This window comes from Salmo salar, chromosome 19 (genome assembly GCF_965601325.2).
Source record: "Salmo salar chromosome 19, fSalSal1, whole genome shotgun sequence".
NCBI classification, from domain to species: domain Eukaryota; kingdom Metazoa; phylum Chordata; class Actinopteri; order Salmoniformes; family Salmonidae; genus Salmo; species Salmo salar.
In genome coordinates this window covers 58,176,382-58,203,607 of record NC_138309.1, presented here as the reverse complement: position 1 = coordinate 58,203,607, position 27,226 = coordinate 58,176,382, and the positions used below count along the sequence as shown (strand labels likewise).

The 27,226-nt window shown below is 43.5% G+C and overlaps 1 protein-coding gene across 1 annotated transcript in view; it reads left to right on the top strand.

The window, feature by feature from the left end:
* The window catches only part of LOC106579312 (src kinase-associated phosphoprotein 1), a 36,356-nt gene that overhangs the window by 7,935 nt on the left and 1,195 nt on the right, over positions 1-27,226 (top strand). The window contains exons 5-12 of the mRNA XM_014159125.3: positions 10,521-10,601; positions 10,686-10,769; positions 10,895-11,019; positions 11,119-11,182; positions 12,002-12,196; positions 12,780-12,833; positions 13,186-13,295; positions 26,962-27,065. Coding sequence (XP_014014600.2) covers positions 10,521-10,601; positions 10,686-10,769; positions 10,895-11,019; positions 11,119-11,182; positions 12,002-12,196; positions 12,780-12,833; positions 13,186-13,295; positions 26,962-27,054 — 806 coding nt within the window. The 3' untranslated portion in view covers positions 27,055-27,065. The remainder of the gene's footprint in view (positions 1-10,520; positions 10,602-10,685; positions 10,770-10,894; positions 11,020-11,118; positions 11,183-12,001; positions 12,197-12,779; positions 12,834-13,185; positions 13,296-26,961; positions 27,066-27,226) is intronic.

Genomic DNA, 27,226 nt, shown 5'->3' with positions numbered 1-27,226 from the left:
TGAACTTCTGACCCCTGGTTTCTTAGCTGGTCGACCTGTCAAACTTCCGAACCTGTCTTGAGCATGGCTGGGTAACTGGCGGCCCACGGGAACTCAGTCGGGGTCTCAACTTACTGTTGAGAGTTAGAATAGTAGAAAACACAAGGTGCAATTTCGAAATTTGGTTGGGCATAAGCGTTTTTCTCTTGTTATGTCAGTCACTGACAGCCAAAATGTTTTAGATTGGTAAATTAGTCTAGCGGCCAGCGATCTAAACTTGGCTAGGACCGGCTCTGACTGCATGTGTGGTTATGGATGTGAGTACGCAGACCCGTGAGCCACTGCAGCCCCTAATGATGAGTTCAGATTTTTGGTGGCCCCCACCTCCATCAAAGTTGCCCATCCGTGGTCTAGAGTAACCCTGTCTAGAATATTGATCTGGCTGCCCATGGAAACTCCATAGATCTACGTTTCTTTGACTTGGAAATACCCACCCTTCAGAAAACAGAGCTGCTGGGAGATTCATTTTCCAGTGTTCATTGGTGCACTTGCAGGACGCACATAACATGTTAATGACCATCTTTTCCCCCCTTTCTCCTTCACGCTCTCCTTTTCCCTCACTCTCCTCCACTGCTGTGGTCGTTGAGAAACACATTACAAGACTGGAACAGGCTCGCCATCATGCTGGCCCAGCCATCGGGGTTCAAAGGTTCACGCTGTTCCCCTGGGGCTACTATGCTGCTGCAGATGCTAGTCGTTTCTTTCTCTGCTCCTTTTCTCCGTCTTCGCTCTCCCTCTGCACCCTCTCTCCCTGTTTAGACTATTAATCTCCAACTCTCTCTCTCGCTCTCTCTCTCTCTCCCTCACTCATGCTGCATAGCAAGAGGAGAGGACTGCTTGAAGGGGGGATTTTGACTGTCTAACTGAGGGGCATCCATCACTCACGTCTCCTCGCCCCCACTCCAAGCTTTGCCATGTTGTTTTCTGTATCCTCCTGTAAAAATCTTTTTTGTTTCAGCTTTCTCCTAAACTCCCCTTGTTTAATTGTTTTTCTTAATTAGAGTACCTCTCCCCTCTGGTGTAAGTCTTTGATAAAACACACAGAGAAAACAGGCAGTGAGAATATCGATGTGTAACAGTCCACCCATTCTCGAACAAAATTTCAATGTTCTACTTCATATTCATCATCTCTAGCACCACCCAACATAAACATATGTGAAAATGTCGCGTTCCTATGTTTTGTAGTAAAAAAATATAAGGTTAGGGTTAGTAATTCATTCCGAGTGGTTAAATTAAGGATTAAGATTTGGGAAAGGCGGCACTGGGATTGGAAACGCGACCTTCGGAGCTGGAGCCTGCGGTTTAAACGCCCGTTCACCATACCGATCCACAACGCACTAGCAAGCCTCCTAGACGTAATAGGCGCTAACATTGCCCCTAATGGACAGTATAGCGTCCACATTTCGCCAGGTCGAAATGTAATCTAGTACCTGCATAATTGGCCCTTCCTGCCATATTCCATAAGAAAATGGGCTGGTAACAGTCTACATAGACAGCATGCAGAGTGGGAAGCCCAGGCTGGGTGGTTCTAATCTCCCCCTTAGCTGTCAATGTCACAGACAAATAGTAAAACTATCAGATGCACTGAGTTCACCCAGAGGTTAGCCTTCCCAGGGACCTCTTCCATTCACTCCCGTGCCTCTCTCTCCTGCCTTGCAAATGAGAATTTGATTTTGCTCTCCGCTGGAATCTATTTCTGGAGATGAATGAAGTTTCGATGCCAAGCCAAGGTGGCCCCGCTGATTTCTTAGGGAAATAAATGGAGATTGGAGAGACGTGTTGGCCTGTACAGACAGTGACACAACAGCTCCCAACACCTCTGGGATTCCTTTGTTTAATTGTGGCTGTAATGTAGCAATTTGAGGTCATTAACATGCCCGTGTGGATTTATTTGAGGATGCTGAGGAAGAAGCATCCCTCTTATTCACCAGGGATACCTCTGGATCACCAGGGATACCTCTGGATCACCAGGGATACCTCTGGATCACGTATCCCTGGATCACCAGGGATACCTCTGGAGAGCCAATCGCACTGTGTGTGCCAGGGTGACAGCGTTGCCTCTGTGTGGAACCATGTGCCTGTGAGCAGAGTGTTTATTTACAATGGAAATGATCTCCAATGATTTATTGTAGCCTGTATTGTAACTTACCCTTATCTCAGGGAAATGATACGTGATTACTCTGTGCATGTGGAAAAGAACACACCCGATCCTGGAACAACACAGTGGTAGTATTAGATTGTTCTACTGATAATAGTCATGCGAGGATTCATCCTGAGTTTGGGAGTTTGTCCTAATGCAGACCCGTCTGTCTGTCTTCTAAAAGACAGATAAGGCGTTGGGCCAGTAATCGAAAGGTTGCTGGTTCGAATCCCCGAGCAGACTAGGTGAAAAATCTGCCAGTGTGCATAGAATTGCCGAGGATAAGAGAAAAGATTACTTAAATGTATATGTCAAATATTTTATTTCAATTCAGTGTAAAATAGGCCTATGTGGATAGATTTAACTGTCAACATTATATTTCCGTGATGTTGATACATTTCCTTTAACCTTTATTTAACTAGGCAAGTCAGTTAAGAACACATTGTTATTTACAATGACGGCCTAGGAACGGTGGGTTTGTTCCTTGTTCAATGATTTAGGGGCAGAACGGTTCAGGGGCAGAACGACAGATGTTTACCTTGGGGATTCGATCTAGCAACTGGCCCAACGCTCTAACCACTAGGCTACCTGCCGCCCCATAGGTTAAATGTATTTAAAAATCATGATTTTTTTGGTCTAAAAAACCACTAATCAGCAAGCACACTACAATGCTAAAATAATGGACTGAATCTAATAAAATAGCCAGGCTTATTCTATACAAACAGCAGCTTTTTGATTTGCTTTTTGGCTCTACACTAATATTCTAAATGATGTTTATTGTTTTGTTGTGTTTATTGTTCTCATAAATGATCAGTTATGTTACCATTAATGATACATTGATGAAAAAAATCAAATGCCTTTGTTGTTTATTCAATGAAGCCTATATTATGTCTAAGAAATATTAATATTCTATAATCCATACACATTTTCTGGAGCCTATTATAATGTACAAATAATCAACCACAAGGCAGCATAGTATTTGATCACATTTGTTTTATTTCGTTCCGTTGAAAACTGATTTTATATTAGAACATGCTCAAATACCGTATAGCCTACTTCTTAAAGAATTGTGGACTGTCAAATTTACCAACCCATCGCATTCCGTTTTAGCTATGTGATAAGAATTATTGTGCTGGCTATCATTTACATTTAATTCTGACAGCAGACACGTGTTAATTTTCTTTAATTTAAATGACATTTTCTTTCGGCAAATGCTATAAATATTATTTTCTAATTCTGAATTCATACAGTATTTGCCTACTACAACAATCTACTTACAAACTGACATGTTAGATTCGTGATTCAGATAGCAGCCCATTAATTTTGTTTTGAATTGTGCTGTTGATTTTAATAAATAGGTCTAAATTTGAGGTCAAAATGTCCTTGTTGGCGAAAAAAAGCATTGATGGAAATGTGTTTAAGATCTACTCTTGTTTATTTTCTATTTATTTATTGCAGAACAATGTACAGTATCTTCCACCAGTTTTATTCTTGATTCTCATCAAATTAAATGTATTGGTACATTATAATGGTTAATTATTATCAATATTTCCCCACAAATGTAGGAATCACTGAGATTTTCATTAGACAAATGACATGATCAAGGACACATTAACGTTCTAGACCTTTCCCTCCCATATTGGAGGGAAAGGTCTTAATTTAGATTTGAATGTATATAAAAAAATATGATTTTATATTTCAGAGAAAAGCATTGCATTGCATTTTAAAGCTGTGATCGTAAGCTATATTTTAAATATAAAACCACTCAATTAATTTAATAGCCTATATCAAAATATTCAATTAGTAGGGCAATTAATTATTATCTTATCCAAATATGGATTTACTTTTCATTTTTTAAATACAATTCTACATTAATCCCATGTTTTGTTTGTTTGGATTTTTTTTACAACTACTTCTCAGCTACCCACAATGTTAGAACAAAACAATTGCACTTTGCCTCCAGAGAACTTCCTGGCAACTGCCAGTTTGTAGTGAATCCTTCTCAATCCCTATTTTAGTTTTTAATCCCACTCTATGCTGACCTAGACTTGTACATTTTCACCCAATGCTCCCTCATTGACTTGCCACTATCACCAGTGTTTTATCACAAACAGACAAACTCTCCTGTTAGCTGTGCTCCTCTATTGTTGCGATCTATATCCCCACTGTAGTTTTTTCCAAGTGTCAGTGAGGCAGCTGAAAGCCATCCCCTGTGATTTAAGGATTCTTATATCTGCAGTTAAGTATTTGAATAGTGGTTGTTAATCTATGAGAGGGAATTTAGGGCGCTGCAGTCACTCCTTATGGCTACCCAGGGGTAGCCGATGGCACATGGTAATATTTCTCCCTCTGGCCCCGGCCTGAACACTGGCATGGGGAATGTGAAAGCACCAGAGCCTGGCAGAACTGACATAATATTATTACCCTGCAGAGAGACACACAAAGACAAGCGATCTGCTCCCTCTCAGAGCCACTGGGAGGAGGAATCTTCATACAGAGGTGAAGATTTTCCTCCTTGCTTTGCATTATTCGACCTCTCGTTGCTGTCACAGCACAGATACATGACATACATTCCGTTTACATTACAAAACATGGACCTCTACTAATGTAATGTATGCTTGTGCTCAGATGCGTGCATTACAGGATGAATTCTAAATGCTCTGCGTATCGATGAGTGAAATCCTAATCAGATCACTGGTTGGAGAAGGGGGCAGGGAGGACATTGGGTCTTTAACCTCAGAGCCTCTCTGTCTCTCTCCTACTCCCCCCTGACGGTGGCTTTGTGGAGGGATGTACACACAGGGAAGGAGGAGGCTCTCGTGTAATGAGGAGAAATGTCTCCATTTAGCCTGGGCTGTGTGCAGATGGAGCTCTGGGCGGGGTGAGGGTGCACTTAGTAGACCCTTTTTCCTAATCAAGGACAGCGTCGGAAGGGATCGCAGTCACACTCGCTGTGTCTCCCAAAGCCGCATTCCTCCCTCCCACACCAGCCCCCCTAGGCCTGGTGGGGGGGGCTCCCTCTGCCTTCTTGTTCACCTCATCACCAGGGTTCACACGGAGGTCAGGTCTTGGCCCCGTTGTATCTCCGCTCCAACACAATGCAGTATCTCCCACAGCAAAAGACACAGGGGAAGAGGCTAGCGCCAGGGATCCAAGGACTAAACTGAGAAGAAACAGTATGGTTCCTACCCAATCTGTAAAGAGGTGTGTCATCAATTCACCTGCTCTACTAACCCACCTGGACCAGCTTGGACCGGTCTGGGAGACACCCATTTTGGCTCACCTAAAAGCGGACAGGAAAAAGTCCTCTCCTGTTGGCAGCTGTGTAAGGCATGGCCCTCCAGGTAATGATGAGTAATTGAACCCGGGCTAATGTTGACACCTACTCAGGGTGGTTTCACATTGAGCCGACACACTGAGTCTGGGCAGCACCCTGCACACCAGGCAAGCCTACCTCCAGATTTTCATATCACTCAATGTAAATCTTCCTGTCTGTTGTAGCATTGCCCTCACCCCATGTGATCTCACTTCCTCTGCCTACACCCTGTCATTAGCAATGCTTCATGCAGATGGGTAAGGTTTTTTTTTTTTTTTTTTTTTACAGATAAAAGAAAAATGGTGAAATAAGTTGGAACATCAAATACCCTACATTTTGGTTTGATTTCTCCTCATCCTGCAGCGACAAAAGCCTCTTTAAATAATGTATTGTTTTCCCAACATATTTTTTGCGTTATAGCAGTATAGATATATAATGTTAGTCCTCCCACCTTCCATTTGCCTTCATTTTGATTCACTCTAAAGCCAGCCTCTGATTGACTTGCAGCATAACTAAAGTGGATTTTAATGGGCGACTACATTAACTCTTTATGGTCATTATCACATAAATCAAGCGTTTCTTGCTGGATCACTGCTGAGCTCGTAACACCATGCTGAGACTGAAGGGGGGAAATAACCAAATGAGAGAGAGTGGCCATGACACTGCTATGGCAGCTCACATGCATCCTATATCACCTTGGTTTAGGGGTTAACATGGGATTTTTGTAGGTGTGTATAGCTGTGTTATTAATAACAATATAAATGATGTGAATGACACTAATTAAAACAGGAAAATAATGAAAATGAAGTAGATGCATAGAGCTGAATAATTGATAATGCAATCTACGATTGATAGAAGAACAGCCTTCTGGGATTTGGGTGAAGCCTTCATTAGCTTTCAGTTTGGAGAAAATATCATCTCGTTGCTTCCTTATGTGTTTGTGTGTTAAGAAAAATCATAATTTAAACATGTTGGATTCTGTATTTAGGGTTTATGTGAATCATGCATGTTTTTAATCAGTCTTATTAACTTTTTACTTAAACCAAGAGTAGATACATTGTTATAGCTGTTGATAAGTATTTTCATAAGATGAGGTATTGCTTGCTGTCGGCCAATCAGCATATGTCATACAGAGGGGTGGGATCAATAACATGTCAGAGGAGTAGGACTTCTGAATGCACAGTATGCAAACTTAACAGGTGCTACCCTGTGGTAGAACCCTGTGGTAGAACCCTGTGGTAGAACCCTGAACCATGCAAGAATCATTCAAAACACCAGCCCCTTAACTGTTCGCAAATTTGGTCCTCGAGCTGTAACACTGTCTCGAAATGTTGTCTATCACTAGCAGAACCATATTGCCAAGTAAAATTCAGAGTATGTGTAAATGTACTTGGTGAATACAGCAGATTCTGATTCTTAAAAGCAATTCCTTGACCGTTCCGATATCTTTGAAACCCAGTATGAAACACATGCTTTAAACCATGAGGCCTAGTCAAAGAGCTCTCGTTGGTCAAGCCATAGCTGTGTTGTTTACTGATTCATACAGATCTAACAGTCCCGTCCCTGTGTTGACTTTATATCTCCTTGACTATTAACTGGGCATGACCTTTGAAATAAATGAAGATGGAAGGAAGTAGACAGATGAAAGGTGCTGTGACCGGGAAGCAGGCCTAGAAAAATGAACAGAGCACTGGATGGATGAGGCGGGGGAAGCCTAACAACGGGCCTTTTGTTATGATGGACTGAATCAGGTTCTCTTTGACAAAACAATCTGTAGCGGTGTAGCGCTAGATCCTGACATGTGTCAGTCATCCACAAAGCAGGGTGACATATGAGTGTGTGCTACTGTCATGCGGTGTCTGGGGCCTCACTCTGAGATGTGACCACCTCGTATTTCAGTAGGACCTGCGAGGTACAGTGGACAGTGAAGGGTTACCTTGTTGCACGTTGGCTTATAACATCAATCTCTAATGGTTCTTATACGGCATGACGTTCAGATATAACTTTGATTCCATTGCACTCTGGACCAGATTCATTTGCCTACACTAAAACGACAGGAGCAGATAGCCACTGACATTTCGTCTAGGGGAGAATTTCAGATCTACCAGTGCAGTCTCCAGGCTACCAGCTCTCTCTCCTCCTCTCTCGTGTTTTGGATTTTATAATAAACGAGAGAGAGGCTCCTCTTGGCTAAACATATACTTTGTTTGGACAAGAAGACACAGTTGGGCGCGGCGTGTTTGGTTTTGTTCTTAGGATGTCAAGGTCTGGTTCAAAGGGGATGGATTCCAGGCCTCTTTCCCTGTCATCAGTGGTCTGAATGAAAGGTCACCCAGACTAGTATAAATGGGTTTTATAACGGCTCCTGCACTCCAAACCAAAGGAGGCCACCTGTTCCCCCATCCTCCCTTCTTGGTAACTAGGTCGAAGCCCGATGACAGATGAATTGAGAATCAGGATTGAGCTTTGTTTTGCCATGTTCAGGAGGACAGGCACCTTGGTTGAATTCCAGTCAACTGTGGAATCCTACATGTAATCCTAAAGTGAGACAAGGAATGGCCATTTAAGATGTAGTGGATGTTTAAATGCCCTTCATTTACACTGCTACACTTGTAACATGGTACGACTCTCTGTAGCACATCTGTTAGATCCCGGGTCAGTTAATAGCACACACCTAAAGGCCTCTGAGGTGCATAGTCAATGTATGACTGAAGCTCCAGGCCAGGGAGCCATACAGAGACCCAATCTGGTCATTCCCCGTATCTGCTGCATTGCTAATCTGCAGCACAACAGCAATAGCAGCAGAAGTGCTGTAAATGTATTGATCCCAGTTTCCCCAAAGCTGCAGTGGTGTATTTGATTCCGGGCCTGCCGCAGTGTGGCCTGTTACTGCTCTTTGAGCAGGAGAGAACCATCTTCAACATGGAGCCCATGACAAATACCCATGACAAATACCCATGACAAATACCCATGACAAATACTGAATTCGCGCAAAACTGAAAGCCCGATCCACTGTATTTAACCATGGAAAGAGGTCTGGGAATATGACTGAATATAAACAGTGTAATTATTCCCTCTGCAATGTAATCGAACAAGCAAAATGCCACTACAGGGACAAGTTGGAGTTGCAATTCAACGGCTCAGACACAATACGTATGTGGCAGGGTCTACAGGAAATCACGGACTACAAAAAGAAAACCAGCCACGTCACGGACACCGACGTCACGCTTCCAGACAAACTAAACACCTTCTTTGCCCGCTTTGAGGATAATACAGTGCCACTGTCGCGGCCCGCTAACAATGACTGCACCCCCCCTTCTCCGTGGCTGATGTGAGTATAACATTTAAACGTGTTAACCCTCGCAAGGCTGCTGGTCCAGATGGCATCCCTAGCCATGTCCTCAGAGCATGCGCAGACCAGCTAGTTGGTGTGTTTACGGACATATTCAATCACTCCCTATCCCAGTCTGCTGTTCCCACATGCTTCAAGATGGCTACCATTGTTCCTGTACCCAAGAGAGACTAGTCAAGGATCATATCACCTCCACCTTACCGGCCACCCTAGACCCACTTCAGTTTGCATACCGCCCCAACAGGTCCACAGACGACACAATCGCCATCACACTGCACACTGCCCTATTCCATCTGGACAAAAGGAACACCTATGTAAGAATGCTGTTCATTGACTACAGCTCAGCATTCAACACCATAGTACCCTCCAAGCTCATCATCAAGTTGGAGGCCCTGGGTCTCAACCCCGCCCTGTGCAATTGGGTCCTGGACTTTGTGACGGGCCGCACCCAGGTGGTGAAGGTATAATACAATGTCTCTACTTCGCTGACCCTCAACACTGGGGCCCCACAAAAGTGCATGCTCAGCCCCCTCGTGTCTCCCGCACCCACGACTGCGTGGCCATGCACACCTCCAACTCAATCATCAAGTTTGCAGACAACACAACAGCAGTGGGCTTGGTTACCAACAATGACGAGACAGCCTACAGGGAGGAGGTGAGGGCACTCGGAGTGTGGTGTCAGGAAAACAACCTCTCACTCAACGTCAACAAAACAAAGGAGATGATCGTGGACTTCAGAAAACAGCAGAGGGAGAACCCCCCTATCCACACCGAAGGGACAGCAGTGGAGAAGGTGGAAAGTTTTAAGTTCCTCGGCGTACACATCACAGACAAACTGAAATGGTCCACCCACACAGACAGTGTGGTGAAGAAGGCGCAACAGCGCCTCTTCAACCTCAGGAGGCTGAAGAAATTTGGCTTGTCACCCAAAACCCTGACAAACCTTTACAGATGCACAATCGGGCTGTATCACAACCTGGTACGGCAACTGCACCGCCCTCAACCACAAGGCTCTCCAGAGGGTGGTGCGGTCTGCACAACACTTCACCGGGGGCAAACTACCTGCCCTCCATGACACCTACAGCACCCGATGTCACAGGAAGGCCAAAATGATCATCAAGGACATCAACCACCCGAGCCACTGCCTGTTCACCACGCTATCATCCAGAAGACGAGCTCAGTACAGGTGCATCAAAGCTGGTAACGAGAGACTGAAAAACAACTTCTATCTCAAGGCAATCAGACTGCTAAACAGCATTCACTAACTCAGAGAGGCTGCTGCCTACATTGAGACCCAATCACTGGCCACTTTAATAAATGGATCACTAGTCACTTTATACAATGCACTCTAAATAATGCCTACATATCTTACATTACTCATATCACATGTATATACTGTATTTTATACCATCTATTGCACCTTGCCTATGCCGCTCGGCTATTGCTCATCCATATACTTACATGTACATATTCTCATTCACCCCTTTAGATTTGTGTGTATTAGGTAGTTGTTGGGGAATTGTTAGATTACTTGTTCGATATTACTGTACTTTCGGAACTAGAAGCACAAGCATTTCGCTACACTCGCAATAACATCTACTAACCAGGTGTATGTGACCAATAACATTTGATTTGATGATTTTGTTTACATCCTACTTCGTGATCTTCCACAGACTTTGAGGAGATCCAAATGGTGGCAGCCCAGGATCTCAGCAACATCTTGAAACAAGGCTACCTGGAGAAGAAACGACAAGGTAGATTATGGAGTCAAATATGATGCAAATATGTCACGTTGAGTGCTAATTCAAAGGCTTGTTTTCATTCCGTTTTCCATGTAGACCACAGCTTCTTCAGCTTAGAATGGCAAAAGCGATGGTGTGTCCTCAAAAACACAATATTCTACTACTTTGGGAGTGACAAAGGTCGGTTTGAAACCCTCATGTCACACTAAGACATACAATTTATCCATGTACAGTTATTTATGCCTGGAACTCATACATGTGAACATTTGGGTGAGGAGATTGAGTTAACACTGTTTTTCCTTCAGACAAGCAGCAGAAGGGCTCCTTCTATATCAAGGGTTACAGTGCAGAGATGGTGGCCAACCTACGTAAAGACTCCAAGAAAAATGGCTGCTTTGAGCTGAGTGCCCCTGGCCGACACTCCTTCCAGGTGGGTGTACAGTACAAAAGCAATACAAGGGACTCCTCCCAGTGATGTTTCATAGCATACCAGTCTTACCTAATGATCATATTGTATGATCCTCCCCAGTTCACTGCTAGCAGTCTGCGAGAAGCCAGGGAATGGGTGGACCAGATCAACTTTGTCCTGAAAGGTATGTCAACATATTTCCAAAGCTATTTCAAAGACACAGTAATAGAAAAGGATATAGTGATGATTATGTATGTTTTCTTGTCCTCTGTTAGATTGGTATTGCCTCACTGACTTTTTGGCCTGAAAGGGCAGGAAATAAACCATTTATATCCATTCCCAAATATATCCATCCCCAAACTGACCAATCAGACGCCTTCCGAACCTCCTCATCCACCACGTCACAAGGCATTCATGTCATGCAGGCCACCCCCCCCCCCCCCCCCGACCGATTTCCTCCTTACGGGAAATTTATTGGTAGACGTTCTGGCTATCCTCTAGCGGCATTGATTTTTGCCTGGCCAATGGCGTATCACAGAGGAGCCGATACCCTGTGTTGCAGTGCCCAGTCGCCAGCAATCACAGCGCTGCTCCGTCTGAGAGAGGCAGGCTGCACCGGCTGCACCGGCTGCTCTGAAATGGGCTGACTTGCGGGAAGTAACAGACACCACATCATTTGTCTTGTCCACTTTTACTACTATACAAGACCCAGATATACAGGGAGTTGGAGGCAAAGGTTTTTCTCCCTGTTTGCTGTTGGTTTATGCTGGGTGAATTTGAGATTGTTCACTTCCTTTTCCCCCCGGCTGGTCATCAAAGGTGTCCACGAATGTCCATCAGAATGACTAGATATTTCACAGATCTTTTGAAAATACAGTCAACAGGGAATGTCAGATGCCATCTACTACTCTGGGTCCTATGGGAACTCAAGGGGATGTGACTCTTACTGTGCTCTATACAGAGATACTGCTCATTATTTATGCCGTGCCTGTGTTCTATGCAGATTTGAGTTCCAGCTTTATCCCCTTTGAGGATGAGACCTATGATGACATTGAGGGGGTGGCCAGGCATCCCCCTTGGCCCGCCCCCTTCCCAGTCCTGCCCCAGCAGGTCAAAGCCTCTCTCAGTAGCCAGGAGGAAGGGAGGTCCAGCCAGGGGGGGGAAGAGGAAGAGGATGATATCTACGAGGTGCTCCCAGGTATGAGAACAGACACACAGACACACGCTCTCATAACCCCTTGGAGGTGTATCACTATCACTGTAACTCAAAGACTAATTACACATTATAAATCATGTTATCCTAATAAGAGCGTCAGAGGTGTGGCTGTAGTTATAGAGGAAATACAGGACTGTCCCACAGGCAGGTGGGTGGCTAAATGGGTCCTGAGAACGACCAAAGGGGGTGACTTCTCCGTGTCATCATCCATACCTCCATTTGAGATACATAAAGGTTCTGTTTCCCCTTTGCCGAAATCATTGGTTGGAGAGAAATATGCCTTTTCACCATAGAAAGCCATCTGGGATGGGTACAGAGTTGACCCTGACCACAGATGGTGTATCGAATGGCAGTCTCTTTTTTTCACTTTCTCACCCTATCACTAATAAATCTCTCTCCCCTTCTTTGGTTGCTCTCAGATTTTCTTAAAAGGCACTGGAGGGCCAAGGGAGGTGGTGGGAAGACAGGCTGTACCCTACATCTCCACAACACAGAAAGTGCATGATTTTGTTTCAGGAAAGTTCTTTTTTAAATGTCTCACCTCAGTTTTCATTCTGTTTTCCAGAGGATGACATTCCAGGATCCACTGAGGAGATCAGTGAGAAGAGCATGAAACCAGGTCTGAATCCCACTCACAGCATTCACTGACCAGCAAAATAGGAAAAAGTTAAAAACAAACAACATTTTGGATGACCCTTCAATGATCTGTATCAACTTCTCCTCTTTCGCAAAGTCATCTTTGTCAGAATTTGCCAGCTGTTTATGTTAATACAAGATAGATGAGGGTAGGAAGGACATATGATATCAGCAAGCTGCTGTTCTAGAGAGGAGGTGTGTAGGTGTGTCTTTCAGATAAATAGAGTTTTGATAGGGGTAGTACTCACTATTCAAGTTATTCAAAGTGTTTTGATATTTAGACTCTCGATTCAAGTGTAATATTTTAGGTAACAGCATTGTGTGTTTTTGCTCAGGGTGGTCCATAGACTATGCCAATTACTACCAGGGCTTGTGGGACTGTGAGGCAGACGAGCCTGACGAGCTGGCCTTCCAAAGAGGTGACCTCATCTACATCGTCAGTAAGGTCAGCATCAACAACGCCAGTCACAGTTCCTTCATGCACTTCATCAACATGCTATATACAGGTAATTGCAAAAATAACGGAAACACTTGAGTAAACAAGGGATAGAAAGTATATTGAAAGCAGATGCTTCCACACAGGTGTGGTTTCTGAGTTAATTAAGCAACTGGAATCCCACCATGCTTACGGTCATGTATAAAAATGCTGGGCTGGCCATTATTTTGGCCATTATTTTGCCTACTATGGCCATGCTCCCATAGGATAACAATACCCCCATCGAAAGGGCACGAGCGGTCACTGATTGTTTTGATGAGCATAAAAACTTATTTAATTGAACACTTATGGGAGATTTTGAAGCGTTTGCAGAGACAGTTTTCTGCCACCATCCACAAAACACCAAATTATGGAATCTCTTGTGCAAGAATGGTGTTGCATCGCCCCAATATACTTCCAGAAACTTGTAGAATCCATTCCAAGGTGAATTGATGCTGTTCTGGCTCGTGGTGGCCTCACGCCTTATTAAGACAATTTATGGTGTTTCCTTTATTTTGGTAGTTACGTGTAGATTCTATTCTATTCTAAACAGTTCTGTTTTATTCTATTCTAATCAATTGTATTCTATTCCAACCCCTCCATTGTCTATCCTTGAGCCACTGGGGGAGAAATGCCCATCAGATCTTCTATAATGGGATTGGGGTTCATTACTGAGTCTGTATCTGTATCATGAGGGTTAATTGAGAGAGCAGCCATGCAAAACCCCTGCTGTGTTGAACACAAACTGCAGGTGAAGCATCCTGCATCTCAGCTCTTTTCCTTCAATCTATTTCCCTGTGTTTTATGGCCATTGTGTAGAAACATGCAGTGTATCTATGTGTTACAGCCTCTCTACTGGAAATCAATCTGTTGCAATTTGGGCATTGCCGCCCTCAAAGCTTTTCAGGACCTTGTTTGCAGATTGAAGCAGTATTGGAAGGCTTGGATTTGTGTGTCATCATATATCCTGTTTTTTACAGTATGCATAAGCGGTACTATTTGACATGTTGTAGAAAGAGTTAAGGATCATTTCCAGTCTTCCAGTGGAATAGTTAATAAACTCTTAGCTGAACAAGGTGGTCTCCTCTGCAGTGTCAGATAAAGACGTTTCTTTAACGAGCCTAACGCAATGGTCTAGGACACGGGGTGTGTCCGAAATATTTGTTGCTATATTCATAGCTGGCGGTGCCGCGAAAGGGCTGGGTTTTGATGAATAAATACATTTTAGGTGTGAGGAGGGCTTGGCCACGCACTGGCCAATCAACGCGTGTCATGACTTAATACTGCATGACTTAATACTGCATGACTTAATACTGCATGACTTAAATGACTTAATACTGCATGACTTAATACTGCATGACTTAATACTGCATGACTTAATACTGCATGACTTAAATGACTTAATACTGCATGACTTAATACTGCATGACTTAATACTGCATGACTTAATACTGCATGACTTAAATGACTTAATACTGCATGACTTAATACTGCATGACTTAATACTGCATGACTTAATACTGCATGACTTAATACTGCATGCTGCCATCTCAAGTTCTGTCGGTTATTGACGGTCTTTGCGTTGTCATCAACTCCAATTCGGCTGGGGGCCCAGAATATTCTAATCCCAGTACACGGTGGATTGATACTACAGTTTATTAAATAGCATAGGCTACAGTAACAACTAATAGCAAAAGTTTAAAAAAACATCCCGTTTTTGCTCAAAATGTTTGGCGTGTTGGCAGTCAGCGTTGTAATTGGCTTCAACGAGTATAAGCCCACGTCTTTACGCATCGCACTTCTCCTCAAATCAAAAATACTAGGCTCTTGTAAATGGTACTGCATGTGTGAGGCACGTTCTAGCAAGATATAGCCTAGGCCAACGGTTGATATGGCATTATATGACTGCATCATTTAAATATGTTTGGAGCAGCCGTCTTTGGTAACCAGATGAGAGGTGCTCTATAGAAATGGGGATGGATATTTGAACAAGAGCAATGAAACAATGGCTAAAATAATGTACAATAGGCTACAAAAAAAAGGGGGTGTCAGCTCACTGTTTTTCTGCTCCCAAACTTAATCTTTTAAAGGCCCAGTGCAGTCAAAATGATATTTTTACTTTGTTTTGTATGCTATTGTACAACGGGTGATGAAACTAACACTGTAAAAGTGTGAGAGAAAAAAATGGATCAGTGTTATTTCCTGATAGTTGCTGGTTGAAAATACAACCTATACAGGAACGTCTAATCAGCGTGAGTTGCATGGGCTGAGGTTTCAGCTTGCCTGGTGACATCGCCAGGCTGTGAATTGGTTAATAGACCAATAACAAAGAGAGTTCCAAACCTTTCTGCCAATAAGAGCTAGTTTGAAGTTTTCCCTCCCCACTCAGACCACTCCCAGACAGTCCTAGCAAAATTCTTCCTTGAGAAATACACTACATGACCAAAAGTATGTGGACACCTGCTCGTTGAACATCTCATTCCAAAATCATGAGTATTAATATGGAGTTGGTCCCCCTTTGCTGTTATAACAGCCCCCACTCTTCTGGGAAGGTTTTCCACTAGATGTTGGAACATTGCTGCAGGGACTTGCTTCCATTCAACCACAAAATAATCATTGAGGTCAGGCACTGATGTTGGGCATTTAGGCCTGGCTCGCAGTCGGTGTTCCAATTCATCTCGAAGGTGTTCGATAGGGTTGAGATCAGGGCTCTGTGCAGGCCAGTCAAGTTCTCCCACACTGATCTCGACAAACCATTTCTGTATGGACCTCGCTTTGTGCATGGGGGCATTGTCATGCTGAAACAGGAGAGGGCCTTCCCCAAACTGTTGCCACAAAGTTGGAAGCACAGAATCATCTAAAATGTAATTGTATGCTGTAGCGCTAAGATTTCCCTTCACTGGAACTAAGGGGCCATAGCCCGGACCATGAAAAACAGCCCCAGACCATTATTTCTCCTCCACCAAACTTTACAGTTGGCACTATGCATTGGGGCAGGTAGCGTTCTCCTGGCATCAGGCAAAACCCAGATTTGTCCGTTGGACTGCCAGATGGTGACGAGTGATTCATCACTCCATAGAACGCGTTTCCACTGCTCCAGATTCCAATGGCGGCGAGCTTTACACCACTCCAGCCGACGCTTGGCATTGCGCATGGTGGTCTTAAGCTTGTGTGCGGCTGCTCAGCTATGGAAACCCATTTCATGAAGCTCCCGGCGAACGTTGCTGATGTTGCTAGTGAGTGTTGCAACAGAGGATAGACGATTTTTAAGCGCCTCAGCACTCGGCGGTCCCGTTCTGTGAGCTTGTGTGGCCTACCACTTTGCGGCTGAGCTGTTGTTTCTCAATAACAGCACTTACAGTTGACCTGGGCGGCTGTAGCAGGGCAGAAATTTGACGAGCTGACTTGTTGGAAAGGTGGCATCCTATGACGGTGCCACGTTGAATGTCACTGAGCTCTTCAGTAAGGCCATTCTACTGCCAATGTTTGTCTCTGGAGAATGCATGGCTGTATGCTCGATGTTATACACTAATTTGAAGGGGGTCCACATCATTTTGCATATATATATTATAGTGTCGTTTTTTGCTAAAAAGCTATTTTTGTCAATTTCTATGGAAAATTATTACCCAAAAAGGATTTGATATTGATATGAATATGTCTGCATTGGGCCTTTAAAAAAGCTTTGGTGATTTATTTCAAAGCAGTCTCAGGAGTCAAAGCCTTTATTGATAGGCTTGGCTACTAGTAGGACTACTTGCTGAATGCATTGGGCAGAACAAAAAAAACACCCTTCATTGAGGGGAGACTATGCTTGATTTTTCAACAAATGATGCGAAATGGGGAAAAAATGTATATATGTTTTATATATACGAGGGTTACTGGCACAAAAAGCACATCTCCTCTCTTGTTCCATGAGCATATGGGCACTGTGCGTCACGGGTAGATAGGTAGCACTTCTGCTGGACAAAATCCTTACCATAACCAACATGTTACCTCTAAGACAAGCCTTTGTTTGGTCTTAAATATCCCCACCAACACTTCCTGAAATTGACACTTTGGCGCTTTTTAAGCACACACCTCAGATATTGCCACCCCTCCCACCTCAGCACAAGCGAGCTGATATATGACAGGTAAACTACCAATCCTGGTGCAAGGGTTGTAAAATAGCAGGTTGAAATTGCCAACGAGCGTGGTTTAACACCAGCCGAAAATAGAGCCCTAAGGGTACTAGTTTATAGGGGAATGTCAAAACAACCCATTACATTTTTCATAGAAGAAGAATAATGCCACCTGCTCTGAATTTATTGGAGGTGTATCAGGACGTTACCAGAGTGCTACAGTATTACCATTTGGTATAGGTGTTGGGTTGCCTACCTTTCACTGTAACAGACCAACTCTTGGTTGGTTGTAGCTGTACTGTCTGGTACACAGCTATAGTGACACAGATTACTCTTGTTTTGTCAAGCTTTTCCCCTTAGTTTTCATAATAACATGATGGTCTACAGAGCATTGCAACAGAGCATTCTAACAGAGCATTCTAACAGAGCATTCTAACAGAGCATTCTAACAGAGCATTCTAACAGAGCATTCTAACAGAGCATTCTAACAGAGCATTCTAACAGAGCATTCCAACAGAGCATTGCAACAGAGCATTCTAACAGAGCATTCTAACAGAGCATTCTAACAGAGCATTCTAACAGAGCATTCTAACAGAGCATTCTAACAGAGCATTCTAACAGAGCATTCTAACAGAGCATTCTAACAGAGCATTCTAACAGAGCATTCTAACAGAGCATTCTAACAGAGCATTCTAACAGAGCATTCTAACAGAGCATTCTAACAGAGCATTCTAACAGAGCATTCTAACAGAGCATTCCAACAGAGCATTCCAACAGAGCATTCCAACAGAGCATTCTAACAGAGCATTCTAACAGAGCATTCTAACAGAGCATTCTAACAGAGCATTCTAACAGAGCATTCTAACAGAGCATTCTAACAGAGCATTCTAACAGAGCATTCCAACAGAGCATTCTAACAGAGCATTCTAACAGAGCATTCTAACAGAGCATTCTAACAGAGCATTCTAACAGAGCATTCTAACAGAGCATTCTAACAGAGCATTCCAACAGAGCATTCTAACAGAGCATTCCAACAGAGCATTCCAACAGAGCATTCCAACAGAGCATTCTAACAGAGCATTCTAACAGAGCATTCTAACAGTCCCTTAATGGATTAAAAGTGAGGGCCTCATTGTAATTCATTTAGAGGCGATTCCTTCCTGTCTGTTTCTGAATGGAAGGTTTTGGTTTAGTGTGACATGAGTCCACCCGTGCCCCATTCAGAGTCATAACCTTGTATCATATTTCCCTCATGAATGACATTAATGACATGATTAGGACACTACATGGCAATCGTGTGTTTTAATGAGCCTTAAGGGAGGGGAATCCCTGTTCCCTCTGGTTCAACAGTGGAGCAGACTATTTAGTTCAACAGGGGTTTCCTTGGAACCCTGACCTCAACGAATGAAATACAGGCCTTTGGCTGCAGCTCAAGCCTCGCTCTAACTGGGGAACACAGACATAAAATGGCCATATAAAACTAAGACCCATAAATTCTCCTGAACAGAGGCTTAGGGTGCTGGGGGGAGGCTGGGTGTATGTGCTCTATGTCAACACTGACCATAATTACAAGGTAGAAAGGACACGCTCTAAGTGCTAAATCAATGGTGCTAACAAACTGTTATTTTTAAGCTGCGATTTGATTGACTACCGGAGTGCCGACCAGGCTAGGGGCTAGCCACAGGCACTGTGTCGTACGGCTATGAACTGAGTAGAACATGACGATTATACAAAGAGCCCCCATCAATCATTATTGATCTAGCGAGAACTTACTGTAAAGAGGTGCATTTTTGCAGGTTTTTTTTGCTGGGGGGGTTTGTACTGTGTCTATATGAGAGGGGATTGTGTGTGTGTGTGTGTGTGTGTGTGTGTGTGTGTGTGTGTGTGTGTGTGTGTGTGTGTGTGTGTGTGTGTGTGTGTGTGTGTGTGTGTGTGTGTGTGTGTGTGTGTGTGGTGTCAGTGGGAACGTAAATATATGAGTAAAGCCACAACTCGTATTCATTCCATTCGTTTTACTAGATTAATCTGGCAGAGTCTGCCGCTGGTTTCACGGATGATGAACTTGGTACCCAGTCTCCCGTCCACAAAGAAACACATAGCAACTATCTTATGTCTTTGCACTGGCCTTTTATTGCTGAGAGCTTGCACTGTCTTCTATAGCTTTTGGCTTTGCAATGACATTTTAGAGCGTGGGATTTTTTTCTGTTATAGATTCTCCTAATAAAGATCCATACTATTTTACGCTCTACCATTTTTATATCATTTTTGGATATACTATACTAACTACTGGATAGAGCCTACTTATTCATACTAAAATGCTAACTGTTTTGAGTTCTCATTATGCAGAACTGACAGGTTGGGCCTGTTTATTGTACATGTACAATATATCATGAATTTGCTGACAAAATGTCTGCAATTAGTAAACCTTTGCTCTCCTAACATCCGTATTGCTTATATTGACTCCTAAGCATGTTTCTCACTAATCCGTTGGGTTGTCCTGCATTCCAGGACTATAATTTATGTAGCTAGCTGGAATCAAAAGACACAGCTCCACAGGTCAGCTGCCACATTCCGGTATTCCCAGAGGCACTCTTGTAGAACGGCAGGGTTGGAGTGGGGAGAGATTTACGATGTAAACCCATCCAGGCTCCTTTAAACTCCAGCAATCACTGCCATCTCTCTGCTCTCTCTCTGCTCTCGCTCTCTCTCTCTCTCTCTCTCCTCTCCACCCCTCTCTCTCTCTCTCTCTCTCTCTCCACCCCTCTCTCTGATCTCTCTTCCCCACTCTGCTCTGTCCACCCGGGACGTGCACCTCACAAGGAGAGAGAGAGAGAGCTAGGGGGCGGGAGGGAGGGAGAGAGGCCCTCCTTGTCGCCAACCAAGGAGGGCCTATAGCAGCACCTAGATATTCTGCACTCATTCTGTCAGACCTGGGCCCTGACAGTAAATCTCAGTAAGACTAAAATAATGGTGTTCCAAAAAAGGTCCAGTTGCCAGGACCACAAATACAAATTCCATCTAGACACCATTGCCCTAGAGCACACAAAAAACTATAAATACCTTGGCCTAAACATCAGCACCACAGGTAACTTCCACAAAGCTGTGAACGATCTGAGAGACAAGGCAAGAAGGGCCTTCTACCCCTTCAAAAGGAACATAAAATTCAACATACCAATTAGGATCTGGCTAAAAATACTTGAATCAGTTATAGAACCCATTGCCCTTTCTGGTTGTGTTGTCTGGGGTCCGCTCACCAACCAAGAATTCACAAAATGGGGCAAACACCAAATTGAGACTCTGCATGCAGAATTCTGCAAAAATATCCTCAGTGTACAATGTAAAACACCAAATAATGCATGCAGAGCACAATTAGGCCGATACCCGCTAATGATCAAAATCCAGAAAAGAGCCGTTCAATTCTACAACCACCTAAAAGGAAGTGATTCCCAAACCTTCCATAACAAAGCCATCACCTACAGAGAAATTAACCTGGAGAAGAGCCCCTAAGCAAGCTGGTCCTGGGGCTCTGTTCACAAACAGACCCCACAGAGCCCCAGGAAAGCAACACAATTAGACCCAACCAAATCATGAGAAAACAAAAAGATAATTACTTGACACATTGGAAAGAATTTACAAAAAATAGAGCAAACTAGAATGCTATTTGGCCCTAAACAGAGAGTACACAGTGGCAGAATACCTGACCACTGTGACTGACCCAAAATGAAGGAAATCTTTGACTATGTACAGACTCAGTGAGCATAGCCTTGCTATTGAGAAAGGCCACCAAAGGCAGACCTGGCTCTCAAGAGAAGACAGGCTATGTGCACACTTCCTAACCTCCTGCCAAATGTGTGACCATATTAGAGACACATATTTCCCTCAAATTACACAGACCCACAAAGAATTCTAAAACAAATCCAATTTTGATAAACTCCCATATCTATTGGGTGAAATACCATAGAGTGCCATCACAGCAGCAAGATTTGTGACCTGTTGCCACAAGAAAAGGGCAACCAGTGAAGAACAAACACCATTGTAAATACAACCTATATTTATGTTTATTTATTTTCCCTTTTGTACTTTAACTATTTGCACATCATTACAACACTGTATATATACATAATATGACATTTGGAATGCCTTTATTATTTTTTGAACTTTTGTAAGTGTAATGTTTACAGTTAATTGTTTATTATCTATTTCACTTGCTTTGGCAATGTTAACATATGTTCCCTATGCCAATAAAGCCCATGAATTGAAATTAGAGAGCGAGAGAGCAAGAGAGAGAGAGACGACTGTTCCATGCCGGCCTCCTCCAGTCTTCAATGGCCCGTTAGCGCCATCAAGAACATGGACACTGGTGACATCTAGTGGCTGACTTGTGACCAACTGATAATACTGAGAATGTTTCACAGTTGACAACACACGCACTCTGAGACTGATTTACGCTAGTAGGCTATGTCCCACTCTTAAATCAACATGAACTTTACCCTAAGTAAATGGCTATCAATTATGTTGAAGTTTGCAGCTAGAGGAAAAAACACAAACACAATTTAGAATTGATTAAATTAATTAAAAGCCCTTATTAATGCAATTAAAGCAGAACTAACTGATTTGATTATTCTCATTACATCTATCTTGTTGTAAATTTAGAGAAAATTCATCAAATCAAATTGTATTTGTCACATGCGCCGAATACAACAGGTGTAGACCTTACAGTGAAATGCTTACTTACAAGCAACATTGCAGTTTTAAGAAAAATACCTAAAAAAACAAGAAATAAAAGTAACAAATAATTAAAAGCAGCAGTAAATAACAATAGCGAGGCTATATACATGGAATTGTAGCCTACCTAAGTTGTATTCGTTTTGTATTAAATTGTATTTTATTAGTGTAGGAAATATGGGAGTATCTTATTTCCATAGGGCCATATTCTCATATCCTCAACTGCCTCAAACCCATGGCAACCCCAGTTGGCCCATTGCCCGTAGGTCCCACCATGTGAATATGGTGGAAGAAAAGGGAGGGAGGAAAAACAATCAGATGGGAAAAGTCAAGCAAGAAAGAGACAAAGGAAGAACCTTTTATCCCTTTGTGTGACCCCCCCCCCCCCCCCCCCCCCCCCCCCCCTATATAATTTTCTCTGTCACACATCCCTTTAAAGTCCCTCGCTGCTTTTGTGGCTATAGACAGGGAAAGACATCTTATTTACCACCCAAAGTAGCAGGGGGAGAGAGAGCAGAGTCTGGGGTTTGGGGTCATGTCGGAGGCAGCGGTCATCTACCGGTCAACTACAGTAAGGTCATTATTCAGGCCCAGCCAATAGCCCAGAACTGTGCCTGAGCAACCCCTATCCATTCTGCCTAATTATTATAAATGAGGGGCGGCGTAAACAGCTATCATTACAGACACTCAGTGGCATACACAAATCCACTTTAAATTGCTATTAAGTTAAAGAGTCATCCTGTAATCCCAAAACGGCCTTAGAAGAGAAGCGGCTTGTTTCTTTTCATTTATTTTGTATTTGTTCTTTCATATTTTAGACGGCTCTGATGCGCAGTCATCTCTCGACTTTGAATCCATCTCATTGATTAAATTACAAGATTGCCTGTTTAGTACTGGGATCAAAACATGTTGAAGATTTTTACAAAGAAATCACCAACCCTAAAAAACAATGTGTCCAAATCTCTACAGGCATTGCTAGAATTTATTTTGAATATTCATATCTGTCAAAATAAGTATACTTTTCCCCCCACAATGGTCGGATACGTGTGTGTACAAAAATATTTCCAGAACACCTAAGGCAGTCCAGTCCACCTGTGTGAGCAAAATGCTTCGACTAGATATGGTGTTGGATCGATCAGGGGCTGCGGTTTGTAAGATGTGTCTGTTTCTTTGTTAGGGTGACTAGTGGAGAGAGACGCAGCGCTGCAGTGTGTGCCTCATGACTTTCCTTGTGGATGAGAGCGAAACGGAGAGAGGTAGAGGTAGCTAGAGAGAGAAAGAAGGGAGGGAGATGGAGGGTGGCGGTGAGGAGGGAGAGATTGTAACACCCAGGCGGCGGGTTCAGCGGCAGGGCAATGAGAGACTTCCTGTGCTCCATCACGCCCGAGGCCTGCTTCAGTCAGCTGGTAGCGCAGGAAAGATGCCTCATGTGTCAGTCTTATTAGCAATCCTCCTGCGTACGTGTGTGTCTGTGAGTGCGTATGTACTGTACGTGTGTAAGAGTGTCTGTGTGTTTGCTTGCGCGTCCGTGTCTGCGTGTACATCAAGAGAAATAGTAAAAAGACAGAATATGACTATGGAACGTGAGCAGAACCTGATGCTCTACAAAAGGAGTGAACGCAGAGCTCGGGGAGAAGTCAGGGAATAGGGTCATGTAGCTGTCACGGTGACCTGGCAGGCATACAAAGTGCTCCTTCTCCTGCATGAGAGACAGTCAAACCAACCTTCTCCCTCTTCAGGCATCGTTAGCAGTCAATCTGTCCTCCTGCCACCATTAGCCAGACCCTTGAGTGGTAAATAAACGATGGTGCTGGTGTGCTGCAGGTGTTGTCATGGCAACTCGCTCCCTCCCTCCCTCTCTTAGCTGGCTCTGCCCACGGTCATTTACTCCCTCTCAGTGAAGGAGTCACAGCGAGGTCAACGAGTCAACGCACCGCCGCAATATGGCGCTGTTTTGTCCTCACTCACCTCCTCCCAACACACAGTAGCTGATATGATACACATTCAGGGCACTCAAACACTGGCAGACAGAGTGATTTAGAGGCCCCAGGCAGAGTCTGTGCCCGATCCAACATCACAGAAATGTAAGCCCGAACCGGGAAAAAAGACAGATTTCTAGAAAAATAGGGCTATTGATTTAAAGTGGTGTTGAGAACAGTGCCACAGAGGCGGGCGGCAGCGGTGTGAGGAGAAAAGGAAACAGCTCTTGTCTTAGAAAAGCAAACTCAATATTGGAATATTGGCAAACTCAATATTAGAATAATTGAAATAAAGTAGGCTAATGCAATTGAAGGCATGTATCAAATTGTTGCTTATGGGCCTACTGAAACTCCCAAAGTCATATCCAATCGTTATACTAAAATTAAGGTAATACCCGTGTGTGGTCAACCAGATGAAAATGTCAGCACTGTTTTGATTGGCAAAGCGCCATCGCCTGCTTTGAGACAAGCGTGGGGGACTCGTCTTCATAAATCAATTAGTGTCAGATTTTTGTTCTCCCCGAATTCCCGTTTGCATATTTGGTAAGCCTACAATTACGCTGGGAAATTTAGCTATGTAGAAGTGTTGTCTTCATTCTGATATATATAATGATCAGAACATTCTGCTAGCATGTTGTGTAGTTTAACAAGTGGATTTTGCTATTCACTCGTTGTAGCCTGGCCTATCCCGATTTTTCTGATAATCAATGTGATTTTGTTTCACTGAATCTCCGTCTGTATATTTTGTTAATTGCTCTCTGGCTGGGCAAATAAGTGGAGGTGGTAGTTAATTTATTTGTTTGCTCATCTATCACCGATCAGAAACATTTAGCATGCAATAATTCATGTGATAATAATAATGATTGTAGCCTAAATCAATTGTATTATTTTGCTCATGACTGAGGTATAGGCTGTAGTAAGGCTTTATTTAATCAACTGCCAGCTGTGAGAGTGAGTCCTGTTTCATCTAGCTTAACCAGAGGAGGCTGGTGGGAGGAGCTATAGGAGGACAGCTCATTGTAATGGCTGGAATGGAACCAATGGAACGGAGTCAAACACGTTGTTTCCATGTGTTTGATGTGTTTGCTACCATTCCATTGATTCCATCTGTCCTCCTGTAGCTCCTCCCACCAGCCTCCTCTGATCTTAATGTAACTTACTTCAACATATCTCATAGGCAGCTGTTATGAGATAAAAATATATATTTTGTTACTAGTATTTTGGAGTTTTATTATGTCCAGTTCATGAGGCCCCTGCTGATGTGAGGCCTGAAGGAAATTCCTCTTCTGCCTAATGGTAAGTCCACCACTGCACAGAAAACATCCCAGACTGTCATGAAGGGCCACTTGATTATTTTAAAATTGAAGAACAATGTCTTGGTATGGAAATGGCATGGCACCTTGGTGCCCACAGAAATGTGTTATCTATAACCCCACTGTATTTTCTCCTGAGAATTAAAGATCATTCTATCCAAAATTCAGATACGCATTACACCAAATTAAAGGAGGGGAATCTGTAGGAGGTAGGAGAGATTGAAGTTAGGGCATTGTCATAAGAATACATTTACTCCCTGTGCTTCTTTCTATACGAGACCTCCCCTTCCAGCAGGCGTACTCTGGATGAACCCGTAGTAAGCAACGAAGAAGATGGAGTTGGCACGCTTGACAGACCTACGCTGCCATTGGAACACTGTGGCGATGTAGCTGTTGTATTAAAATGGCGGCGCTGATAATCAAAAAGAGCTTTCTCAGGGAGGATGTTGGACTGTCTGGCTGCACAGATGGGCCAGGGAGATAAATACAACTTTCTGTCACTGTGGTTGGAGGAATGGATTTGCGACAGCCCCGTGGGAGGGAAACTGTTTCGTTCCTACTCTCTGCTGCCCCAATCTGTCTGTTTCTCTGCTTTTATAGATTACTATTCAAGCTAGATTTCCACAATAAAACATGTTTTTATGACTTCAGATATTAGGGCCATGTTTTAGAAATGGACACAGGTAATAGAACATGTACCTTTCCAGAAGAAAATGTGTATACTTGCTTCAGTTGTCTTAAAATCAGCAAGCACATGAATTAGCCATTGTGAGTGGAGTACTCCACCTTCAATTACCCTGTCATTCCATTGAATCAGGGCTCTGTGTGGGCGAGCAGACAGTATGAAAATGTTCTCTCTGTTCGCCACATCTGGATGGATAACCTGCTTATCATAGCTAAATTCACTTGCTCTAAGAACGTCAGCCTGGGCCATCACTCTGCTCAGTGAGCTCTAACTGGTCTATACATCATCTCTGTCCAGCCACCGGACATTAGGAGTGGGTTTGTTTCTCATTCCTCTGGCTCTGTAGTCAGGTGTCAGAGCTCTCTGTATTAGAGGATGTGGGATCTATCACAGCAGTGCCCAGAGTGACAGCCAGGAGAGGGGGCAAAGATTTGACAAACATGCATTATAAATGTAAACCCCATACAAATGGATTGATCGATATAAGCTAGCCTTGGGGTTTCAGATGCTGTACCCCAATAATGACAACACTAGGTATCTAGAGCCATTTTGAGGCAATGCTCAATTCTGTTATTAACCTATGATGACACAGGGAGAATTGCATTTGCATACTCCTCACGTTCCCTCCTCAAAACCCACTGGAGGAGAAGTTCAGAGGGAAAGGACCTCCTGGCTTTCCCCTCCAGTGGATTTTGAGGAGGCGGTGAGGAAAGGGGAGAGGACGCGAGGAGAATGCAATTGAGATTCTCCCATGGTCTTCTGTGCATCGTTGTGCTTGTTCCTCCTCCTCACCCTGCTTGTGTCGCTCTGTTCCAGGAGTATAACATCAATGGCTGGTGGGTCGGAGAGCTAAACGGTACCGTCGGTATTGTCCCTAAAGACTTCGTCCACCCTGCCTACATCCTCTGAGCTCCCAAGAGGTAGTGGAGCACTCTCATATTGTTACGATTACAGACTAATATAATGGGCTAATGTACCTTACCAGGCCTCCTGACACCCATTGAGATAACCATTGAAATAGCAGGAGAGGTGTATATTCACAGCGGTGGACTGGCCATTTAAGACATCTGGTGGCTGAAAG